Source organism: Erpetoichthys calabaricus, chromosome 5, assembly GCF_900747795.2.
Source record: "Erpetoichthys calabaricus chromosome 5, fErpCal1.3, whole genome shotgun sequence".
Classification (NCBI taxonomy): Eukaryota; Metazoa; Chordata; class Cladistia; order Polypteriformes; family Polypteridae; genus Erpetoichthys; species Erpetoichthys calabaricus.
This window is the reverse complement of record NC_041398.2, coordinates 225,258,629-225,271,072: the sequence shown is the minus strand read 5'-3', so window position 1 is coordinate 225,271,072 and position 12,444 is coordinate 225,258,629. Positions and strand designations below refer to the sequence as shown.

The window sequence follows — 12,444 nt, the reverse complement described above, 5'->3', positions numbered from 1 at the left end:
ATTATTGTTTTCAGGCGCCTTTTTTTTTTTTTTTTTTTTTTTTTTTTTTTTTTTTTTTGCTTTGAAGCAGCACTCTGATTGCATGTGCCATTTCTTAATAGGGAATCAAAGCAGCTAAGAAAAGCATGTAGCAGCAGGCAGACTCTCCTAGCTCAGCTGCAGGTGTGCAGCATCTGATTGCTAATAGAGGATATAATATTTTTTTCCTATTTTTTGACCTTTGGAAATTAATAAAACTAAGAACAGTGAGGAAAAGTTACCTGATAATTTAATCTCATAAAGAATTCTGTCTTCTGCCTTTCTTTGCTTCCATCATCTGTATCAAGGAGCTTTTTGCTGCAGTGCTTGCCTCATCTCACTCCCTCCCCTTTTCTTTAAATCTTGTGTTTCTGTGCAATGTGTTTTTATGCCTACACCATGCCTAGGAGAGTTTTACCAGCAAGCAGCATTTGCATCACTGAGATAAGGTATTGCTTGTGTTTTCCTTGCACAGTTTTGCTGCAACATGGAGCTGATCCGAACATTCGCAACACAGATGGGAAGTCTGCTTTGGATCTGGCTGATCCCTCAGCAAAAGCAGTCCTTACTGGTAAGTGCTTTTTAGCTTGTGTCAAATTGGTTAATTTTATCTTAAGTTTCTAGTTGTTCAGTGTTTCTAAATGCAATTCTGTTAGAGTGGATTTTTCCTGTGAGAACCTTTCAAAATGGTATGCCCAGTTTTCTTTTGTAATCTACTTCTGCCATAACATTAAATAACATGACAATGTAAATACTCCTTATTTGTTTCATCCATTGCTACTGGTTGTTTAAAAAAATGTGTTGGAGCATTAATGAAGGATAAATTGAAAATTATTTTTTGTGTATATACCCAGATAAACATTAGGTTAATTTGGTCAAAAGCAAAGTGGTAATAAATGGCCAAATTTGATCATGCTCTTACTGCTAAAAGAATAGTTTAACAGGTGGTTATCTGTGATTGAGGTACTACTCATGTTTGTTGCTAAAGTCTAAGTTGTCATACTTTTTTCCTTACAAATTATGTATATTTAACTCTCTATTGTACAGCACTCTCTCAAGTCTGTTTAATAGTGAATTAAATCACTAGTAACTACTTGGACAGATTATTATGATAAATATATGTAAAGTAATCTGTGCTGAAATTACTAACATGGCTGTGGAATAGGTAATTTAATATGGAAAACAATGTCAAAATATTTTTGAAGATGCTGACATACATTTTCATGAGTTTTTTTTTTATTTAAATATACTTTGTTTTAAATTGGTGGTGCTCAGTGACTTGTAAATGTTCACTTTAAGGATATCTTAGCAAAAGGCAAAGCAGAACCATCTTTTTTAAAAACAATACTAATCACTGCTGTCAGTGAAAGTAAACTGTGCATTTTAAACTGTGTTCATGCTATCAGAAAACATATTTATGCCATATCTTCTTGATAGAAGTAATTATAACATTTCATGCAGTGAGCAATGCTTAACAACAGTAAGGCTCTAAAAATGGAATAATATGTGCTACATTTTCCTTTCTGTAGAAATTTGTTACTTTAAGGTGCAAATTTAATCTAGGCTTGCTAATTAAATCAAGCATTTTGAAACAGTAACTTATAGCTTGCCATCTTAAATAGGTCACTTATCAATGGCAAAGAACAAAAGTATTGATTATACAAACCTAAAGTGGTGGTGTTGGTGGGGATATAAGGGCACTGAACTGAAAGTCTCTTGGGGCCACAGCGTCCATTTATGCGATGCATTTAGATGTTGGGAATTGTGCTTAGCTGCTGCACCTTGAGTCAGTAAGAATATATTATACTCTCACAGCACTTCTTATTTAAATATTTTGCTTTTATTATTTTAGCTTTGTATAAATAAAGTGTCATTGTCTTGTCAAAAGTCATTGGATCATATTCTTAAATTGTTGGTGCTATTTTCTGAAAAATCATAGCTGAACATGTCATGATTTGGAAGCTGCTTGGTGCTTCTGGTGATACAAAATAAGAAATGGAAAATGACTTATAAGATTTTTATTTCAAACTTGCAATCATTGTTTTGTGAAAAAATCATACATTTTTAACTGTATGATTTGTTATTGAATCAAGGCTATTTATGCAAAATTATTTGTACAGATGTGTGTTACTACAGTTAGAAATCAGTATACATACTTTAAGGTTAGAACCACATTCTTTATAGCTTTTTATGAGTTTCTTAAAGAAAATTCATTTCATAAATTTAAACACTTTAAAATCTATATGATAAACCTTTTTATTCAGTGTTTTTTTCCAAATCATGTCAACTATTTATTTAATGTAACATAATTTTTATGTTTTTAATAGTTACAATTCACTTTAACAGCTAAATCACAACACAAAGTCAATCTTTATATAATTGCATTTCAATTGCAATTAAAAATCTGTTTATTTTTGAGATAATGCAAATAACTATTTTATTGTACCTTAGCTTTATGAAGTTTAGAGACAGATACTATATTCCAGAAGAGCCACAATACATAATTTCACATCCAGCTAGTAGAACCTCTCCTAATATTTTCATCTTAATTTTTCTATTTTAATGAGGTCAGCACATGTTTGTGTTATAAAGCATTTAATTCAAAATTGCTAGAAAAAGTGGCTGGCATATATATTTCTTTCAGGTTAGCACATTTGGTCTCCAGCACAAAATTATGTGTGAGTCAAAGTTTAGTCTGTAGGTTGGAAGATTGTTTGAAAATCTGAATACACTACAGAGTACACTGCATTTCTGTCTCTCTAAGTTCCTTTTCACAACTGTTTGTATTTAGTTAATACAACAACCTTTACTCTTTTATGAGCTGAATAGTTACTGCACCTGTTCAGTTTTACTTCACCTTTTCTAGTCTTACTAACATTTCTTATTGTAATTCATTCTAATTTATTTATTTATTTATGCACATGTTAATTTGGACTGGTTAATATACAGTGACACATAGTTAACATTGCAGTGTTGTAAGGGCACGGACCAAACTGAATAATAAATACAATACAGAATAAATATGACTGTATTTATTTCAGCAGCCCACAATATCATTCACTTTCAAAATTTTAAAACATTTTCTCTGGTGCTGCACAGTGTCTTGGGGTTTGATTGAACCAGAATGTCAGGATGCGTGTTGTATTTATGTTAGTTTGATAATGGTGGCTTTGAAGAAAGCCTCGCAGAGCGAGTATACATAATTAAGATGCATTTTTACAGTCTACAGAGCTTTTAGATGGTATTTTTTGAGGGTGTTTAGGTAATTATCAGGTGTATAAATAAAACCATAAGGAAGAAGGATAATCTGTTCAGTCTTGCACACATTAATTTTGTGACATCCAGGTTTATGTCATACCAGCTTTTTCTTATTCATTTGGCTGTAACCACTTGTTTCTGAAGTGTGGCATCTCTGGCTGCATTACTAAATAGTTGCAGTCCCTAAAGGGCTTGATTTAAATAATTGCTGAATGCCATTTTAGATGATTGTATTTTTTTTTTTTTTTAACTCCAGTGTCAGTTAGGGGAAACTTAAAATTATTTAGAATAAGGTGGCTGTTTTTGCCATCCATCCTTCCCTTTTCTGTACACTTTAAAAAAAAAAAATGTTAATGTATCATTGACAATTTTGTTATTATCAAAAGGAATTTAAAACAGTTCTGTATTATTACTTAGTCATATTATCATTGGAAAGCTAAGGTGGTGAAAATTATACATTTAATGATATTAAATGACATTTATTTTGGAAATATATAAAATTCACAGTAATATTTTTCCAGAAGATGTATATTCAGAATGGTGTTTATCCTAAACAACATATTTCACAAAACTTAGAACTGTTTTCATCTTGAAGCTGGAAATTTTAGTATGAGAAGAAGCTAAAAATATTTTAATGCTAATTATATTTCTTTGCCAGTGCACAGACAAGTTTAATGTAAGGTTTTGTCCTTCCCTTACAGTAATCCCTCGCTATATCGCGCTTCGCCTTTCGCGGCTTCACTCTATCGCAGATTTTATATGTAAGCATATTTAAATATATATCGCGGATTTTTTGCTGGTTCACGGATTTCTGCAGACAATGAGTCTTTTAATTTCTGGTACATGCTTCCTCAGTTGGTTTGCCCAGTTGATTTCATACAAGGGACGCTATTGGCAGATGGCTGAGAAGCTACCCAACTTACTTTTCTCTCTCTCTCTCTTGCGCTGACTTTCTCTGATCCTGACGTAGGGGGATTGAGCAGGGGGGCTGTTTCGCACACCTAGACGATACGGACGCTCGTCAAAAAATGCTGAAAGATTATCTTCACTTTGCTCCCTTCTGTGCAGCTGCTTCGTGAAGCGACATGCTGCACGGTGCTTCGCATACTTAAAAGCACGAAGGGCACGTATTGATTTTTGGTTGTTTGTTTTTATCTGTCTTTCTCTCTCTCTTTCTCTGCTCCTGACGGAGGGGGTGTGAGCTGCCGCCTTCAACTGCTTTGTGCCGTGGTGCTTCGCATACTTAAAAGCCAAACAGCCCTATTGATTTGTTTGCTTTTCTCTATCTCTCTGACATTATCTGCTCCTGACGCGCACTCCTTTGAAGAGGAAGATACATTTGCATTCTTTTAATTGTGAGACGGAACTGTCATCTCTGTCTTGTCATGGAGCACAGTTTAAACTTTTGAAAAAGAGACAAATGTTTGTTTGCAGTGTTTGAATAAACCTCCTGCCTCTCTACAACCTCCTGTGTTTCTGTGCAAATCTGTGACCCAAGCATGACAATATAAAAATAACCATATAAACATATGGTTTCTACTTCGCGGATTTTCAAGTTTCGCGGGGGGGTCTGGAACGCAACCCCCGCGATGGAGGAAGGATTACTGTATATGTTTAACTTCCACACTCCATATCTTTTAATAGCTCAGTTATCCCCACTTGAGTTTCAGAAATAACTACCGTAGATACTTGCGTATTAGTCGATCTCGCAGATAAGTCGAGTGTATTTTTAAGCCGAAAATTACGAAATTTGTTATGACCCGCGTATAAGTCGAAGGTAAAACTTGACAGCTATCAGAGATAGAGGGTGAGAATCAGCTGTTAATGGTGACAAAACTCACTGTCACATCACAGGCATTCCCTCTTTGCTTGGAGAAATGCTGGACTCGTTAACTCGGCAACTAATCCTTGTGTGTGCGTGAGTTGCGAAATGTAAATAAAGGCAAGATGGCATCGACATGACACAAGGGAACGAAGCGAGTGCAGAAAAGAAAACACTCGGCAGATGATGTTTTGCACATTATCGCTAAGTCGGACTCAGAATTTCAGAATCGGATTTTATTGACAGTGATCAGGAATCGAGCAAGAAAGTGAGAAGCCGGCATCAGCTGATCAGACACCAGTCGATGCCGCGCCAGCTGATCGGCTGCCAGCTGAACGCATTCGCGCAGCCAGTGCACCTACGGCAAGGTTCGCGTGGGAGGAATACCCAGACATTGATCCGTGCGAGCCAAACTGGCTACCGGACTTCACAAGACAGCATGGCTTGCTGTTGGACACGACAGATCACCCGTTGCTGGACTACGTCAGGCTGCTCTCTCCTGATGCTGCTTTTCAGCTACTGTCAGACGAGACAAACAGGTAGCAGAGAAATTTTTTGAATCGCGGGCTGCGCTTGCATCGCATTGATAGCGTGCGTTGCCTTGGTTCGTTTGATTCCAAATCTGGTTGCACGTGGCAGCTAATGGTATGTTTGTTATCCAAAACCTGCAAAAGCTAATGCTCAAATTCAAGTATTTCACAGTTTAAAGAATTATTTAATGAAATTAGAAAAAAACTAGCTAATTAGCAATAGTATTGCTGGCTTATAATTATTTCAAAGACCATGGGAAACGGCAGATGACCGGTGACTTAACACCGTGAAGCATTGAGTGTACAATGTCATTATCCAAATTCTATGGACAATTGTGTTGCCCCGTGGATAAGTCGACCCTGTTTTTTTGAATGAATTTTAAGGCATAAATTTTTCGACTTATACGCGAGTATAAACGGTACTTCTTTCTGTAGTTGGTTGACTATGACTCCTCAGGTGGAGCCTCTGAATAAGAAGCTGCACTGCCTTAAAAGCAATGTTTTATTAAATTAATGCATTTATATTACATTAAAAATTTGTTACTCTATAGTTACAAGAAATGTTACAGTAGTGTGTTTAAGTTGCTGTCATATTGCGGCAAACTGTATTTTAAAGCGATAGAAGCTTTTACTTCTACTTCAGTACTGGTCAACTCACTGGGCGACATAGGCAGGTTCCTAGCACCCTTAGGTTGTGGACCTTATATCCAAGATGTGTAAAAATACATTTATTCTTTGTTTTTCAAAGAAATGTTCCTAATGCTAGACTGCCAAATCCAGTCATCTTTAACTCCTTTACCATTATCCCCCAGAGATACCTCGTCCACTGCTAGTCGTACATACTCAGTTATACCCAAGTTTATACGTCTCCAGTAAAATGCAGGTAATGGTTAGTGATAAGAAAACCCTGCAGAGTTCAGTTAGCCACAAGTTAGGTGAAATCACGAAAATGTTTGTTAATTTTCCCAGAAGTCCACGAAATTCATTGAAGTCAATGTGGAAAGAGGAAATTAACTACTTTTGAGGGGATCATAATAATGAAATTATCATTTAATTGTCCCTTAAGGCAAGAGGAGCATCTCCTAGCTATGTTGAACCTATTATTACACCAAAAATGTGATCTGAGCTTTGAAGTAGCTGTGTTAACCACTGTGCCTCAAACAACAAAACATTCGAACAGAGTGAATACTTTAAACATACATTAAAAAAAATACAACAAACTGCCAAAAACTAGCAGTAAATAAATATAAATCATTGTACTCACAGAGTTCCAATCTTGAACACATTAGCCCTGCCACAAAGTGGCAGTGTAGAAATGGCACATTCAAATGTTTGAAGCTGCAGCTCCAGGTGCAGCTTCCCAGGCATCTGTGCAGATGCTTCATATTTTTTTTCTTCCATCAAGAAGAAACACACATCTTGTAAAAAAAAAATATTTCATCTTCATTTAATGGGATCTCATTATGACATGGAGATGAAGAAGGGGAGGGATCCTTTAAAGCTTGTTTTGAGATATAGCTTGGCACTTTGGAGTCGTGTGCAAATTAGCCATGAGGTGCTAAAGTGCCAGCGCACAGGGATAAGCGTTATATTTCCAATGGTGGTACTAATAACATTCTCATTATGGTCAGCTAATTAAATGTTTCTTAATCTTTATGTTCTTGCGACCCAGTTTTGCCTTTTTAAATTAATTGATGACCTTTTCGTAGCTCATGCAAATCATTCCCTTGGGGAATTGTGAAATTGCAAGAGCGGGTCGAGGGAATTCTGCCTTGGTGAAACTAGAGAGACCCACTGTGACTGTCCCATGACCCATCGCTGATGACCCAGTAGTTTAGAAACACTGAGCAAATGTACCCCTGTGTGATGTCCTGCTGGCCTCTGAAAGCATCATGGGGCCCTGGGAAGAAAATTTAGCCTAAGCAAACCACATGGTGAATATCCAGAAAATTATATTCAGCAAGGTTGGCATATTTGCTGCTAAAAACACTTTAGGGAATTTCCATGATCAACACTAGTAGTGATAAAGGACATCTGTGGATCAGTATTTGTGCCAGCCAGAGAGCTGAATACCGGCTGTTAGAGCATGAAGAAAAAAGCAATTTGTCATCTTTTTATAGTGACTGCATTGCAGGTTATAGTTCTAGTGATAGTGAATCCTACAAAGGGGGTGATTTTGCACAAAGCATTAACTCTTACACCAGTTCTGAATGTGCATAGTTTAAAAAGAGCTCTGGACAGCTCTCAAAGGTGGTGTTCATTGATCTTTTGTGTGTAAGACAGATGTATCAGATACAGATGATTCCATACTGAATTTAAATCTTTTTAGAAGTGAGGGCAGTAAAATGTAATATGTGACTGAGCCCAACAGACAGGCATAAAAACTTGTCTAGCACCGCACATTGAAACAAAATGTTGTTTTTCACACGTTCTGCATAGGTGTCTTTGTTGTCAAAGCGCAAATACCACATGATAGTCTAATAGCGATCATGGGGCATCATATTTTTGATTTCCGGTACAACAAATAGTTCTGACCAGGCATCAGCTACAGCACAAACTGTGGTCATTGTTGCTCTTGTGAAGAGAATGGAGATAAACGCTATCAGCCTCTGAGAGGGAGAGGCACGTTTGTTGTACCATGTGCATGTGACTGAGAGAATAAAACTGAATTTAAAAAAAAAAAAAAAAACAAAACGCTAACTTCTACAAGTAGCAAAAATTTACACTGGGTGTTACAGACTCAAATCAGATGTTTGTTTTATTATATAGTAGTAGTAATAATAGCAGCACCTCACTTCTCAAAATGGTAAATGCGGGAAAGCCCCGGAATCGAACCCGCAACCTCTTGATTTAGAGACACCCGTTCTTACCTCTAATCCAACCATACAATTATATAACACTTACATACATAATATTCTGATGCTTGTTCTTTTTATAACAACAATACAAAACCTTACAAAAGTGTTTAAATATCTGACCAGTTGTCCAGTCTTACCTAACAGATCTTTCACTGAAATATTGTTCTCTGTGATTTTTATTTCAAAGCACTCAACTAATTCAATATTATGTATGTAACATTGTTTACATTTTTTGTGGTCAAGTTTTACTAGATTTATTAGTTTGTTGATTTTGTTAATAGAAGAATAGACATTAAATAACTAAACCTCCCCTACAATGCCAACTCACCTTCTAACACATTTTAATTTTAGAAAAAAACTTTAAGGGTAAAAAAACTTTCATAAATATTCAATCTCTGTGTTGTTTTAGGTTTACATAAGTGAAAAACAGTTGCCCAATCAGAGCACATTTGCCTTCCACAACTGGATCTTTATAATAACTGACACATTATAATACTTCTTGTGGGACTGAAGGGTAGATGCTAAAATGAAGAATAAACAGCATTCTTAATAGGCTAGAAATATTAAAATAATATAACCACATAAATTAGAATGTGTCCCAGAGGGCACAGTTGGTTCAGTTATCAGGAAGAGGAAGCTAGTTGAAACCACTCAGAAGCTGCCTAATCAGCTGAAACTCTCTACAAACAAGACATTCACTTTGGAGAGAAGTCACAGAGAGGCCTGCAGTCACTTTGAAGTAGCCAAGACTGGAGTAAAGGTGCTTCAGTCTGCAATAACGTGTCAAGATTGCTGCTATAACAATATTTTGTGTAAGTGGGTGACACGAAGAAATACATTACTTTAAAAGAACAAAATGACAGCACATATGGGGTGCCGCATTATTCATGAGAGTTGACCCTGTTGTAAATGGGTGAAAGGTTTTATGATCAGATGAGATAAAGATAAAGCATTTTGGGCAAAATTTAGAGATATATGTGGAGCAAATAAAGCGTCTAATTTTCAGTTTTACTTACAGGCATTCAGCGCTCAGAGAATCAATGAGAAATGATAGAGGTTTGTGTCTAGCCAGGGGTGCCCAATACGTCGATCGCGATTGACCGGTAGATCGTAAAGGTAGTGCAGGTAGATCGCGTTGCATTCAAAAAAAATTTTTTTTAAATGTTACTCTATCATATATCCTCCCTATGGCATTTGCCACTTGATTGACATAAAGGGCGTCCAGTCTGAGATCTCTTTTCTTCTAACACACTGGTCATCCCGCACGCACGATCAAACGCAAAACTCCGGCTGTCTAAGTGATCTAGTTAGCCTTCCAATTTATATCGACTAAAGAAGGGATTTAAAAAATTTTTGTTGTTTTAGGGGGGAGGGTATGGGCTGGATGTGGAATCGGAAGAGGATTTTTTTTTCTCACAATGTCACAATCGAACTGTGTTTGTCTGATCTGTCAATCTATCATTGCTATTCCAAAGAAGGAAAATGTGGAAAGGCACTTTCGAACTGTTCATAAAAACACAAAACTGACTTCCTTCTGAGAAAGGAGGGGGAACTAAAATAGCAGTTAATCGGACAGCTGTCATTTTTCACTCGGCTGAATTCAAAAGCAAAGGCAGACACACTGAAGCATCGTTCCGGGTGAGTCACTCGATCATTAAGCATAAGAAGTCTTTCCAAGATGGAGAAATGATAAAAGAGGCCTTCGTTGTGGCAGATGGCTAAGGAGAAATTCCTGCTGAGATTTCGAGACCCCTGGCCTGAGAAAAAGGAGTTTCTCCTTGTCATTAAACATGCAGAATACAAGCAACTTAATAACGATCAATGGCTGCTAGACTTGGTATTTTTTTTTTCAGATCTGACCAACATGTTGAATGAGCTTAATTTACAGCTGCAAGGAAAAGACAGAACCATGGTCAATATGATTAGCTCAGTTAATGCTTTTCAACGAAAAAATGCAACATCTGTCCTCATAGCTGAAGCGCCTTGATTTGGGGAACATCCAAAACCTCGTGTCACAGCTGGAGACGCAATGGAAGGTGTGTGCGCAACTTGGCAGATTGAAAATTGTCTGTCAGACTTTGACAGACGGTTTCAAGACTCAGCTTTACTTGAGCCAATCGCTACATTTAAGTGCTATCCATTTAGGGAAGATGTTGAGGGTGATTCACCTGCATCAAAAATTGCAACACTGTTTCACCTAAAACTCCTCTACAGTGAAGGATGAGATTTTGACACTACAGGATGACATTCAGCTGAAGTCTGGGGCTTATGGACAGTTTTGGAACTTACTCACAGAAGAAAAGTACTCAAACATGAGGAAATGTGCTGCCTCCTTTATTGCATTATTCAGCTCAACTTATTTATGCAAGTCAGCCTTTTCCCACATGAAGATTATTAAATCCAAATACTGTAGTGTCCATAAATGTATTGAATTGTTATTGTGCCATAAGGGTTATCCAGTTATGCAAGGTACAGCAACATATATTTTATGTATAAAGTATACTTTATAATATATATATATATATATATATATATATATATATATATATATATATATATATTATATATATATATATATATATATATATATATATATATCATTTTTAATGTAGGTAGATCATTTCAACCTAGTTATTTTAAAAGTAGCTCTCAAGCCGAAAAAGTGTGGGCACCCCTGATCTAGACTGATATACAGTAGTGCAAGATTTTAAGTGTTTCTTGCTTTCTGTATTGTCTGGTCTATGCATCTTTTGTGCATTCAACAATGCATGATAAAATTTGGTAAAAAGTCACTGAAAGTGTGGTGCCATTGCAGTCATATCAAGTCAGAAGAGTTATTGCCAATTACACATTTACAAATGGAACCACATACTATTTTATTCAGTAAAATATTGATATATTTTCTTTTTTTTTTTGCTCAGTTTAAGGCCTGGGTCTGCTTTGTGCAGCTGAAGCCTTTCCCGGCTCCATTGGTTTTAAGGCTTAAATGAACCGTGGATATAGCTGCTATCTCTCACTGAATGACAATGTTGTAGACTCCGCAATAACCAAGCACAGATAAATGAATGATGACTTTTTCCGGGCTGTAACGAACACCGCCAAGCAGCAACACATGAATGATGAGCTTGGTTTTTTGTGGATACAAGTTTCCCATGAAGTTCTGAGTGATCGCAACTAAGCACTACTGCATGAATGGTGAACGCAGTCCCCCATGGAGTTTTTTGGGAGCACAGTTGTGCAGCACTTCCAAATGGCAGTTTGGAAGGATGAGTGAGCCACATAACAGCTGATCAACAGTTCAAAAGTATTATGTGGAACCCTTCAAAAAAGCTGCAGAAGTTTAAATATTGGTTTGTGCTAACTGGCAGTTAAAGTATGGATACTTGTAACTCACACCAGACCCACATAGTGTCAGTTGCAGTGACCTGTACATGCTGTAACTGACATAAATCTAATTAGACAAACAGACAAATGGCCATTCAAAAATGGAGCCATGAGTCAGTGCATGACTGTATTTAAAATAAAGATCTGTAAAATAAAATTTTATCATTCGTTACACCCTAAAGAAATCAGTGCCAACACAAATACTGTAGGTTCAAATATTGTTTGTGCTGAGAATGTTTCATTTCTGAGAATTGTAAGGTATGGATAATAAATTAAGTTTCTTGTGATTTTCTGGGTAATTGTATTGTATGGTTATTTCCTTTAACAAAAGTATTACTTCAGTAAAACTAAATTTTTGTCTTTAAATTGTGCATTTCTTTAAAATGATTAAGACTCTGATATTCTCTGAAGAGGGTTAACTTGACCTTTTTATAAAAGAAAATGTACAGTACTTAAATAGAAAAGGTAAACCCTTAAAAACATGTAAATTATTTATTGTCCATCAAATCTGTTTCAGTGTTGAAAAAGATATCTCATAAAAAGTTTGTCTGTTTTTCTGAGTTGAATATTTCAT

At 36.3% G+C, this 12,444-nt stretch overlaps 1 protein-coding gene across 1 annotated transcript in view; it reads left to right on the top strand.

Moving 5' to 3' along the window:
- Window positions 1-12,444, top strand: part of LOC114652284 (poly [ADP-ribose] polymerase tankyrase-1) — a 208,201-nt gene that overhangs the window by 93,992 nt on the left and 101,765 nt on the right. The window contains exon 3 of the mRNA XM_028802598.2: window positions 494-589. Within this exon, the coding sequence (XP_028658431.1) occupies window positions 494-589 (96 nt within the window). The remainder of the gene's footprint in view (window positions 1-493; window positions 590-12,444) is intronic.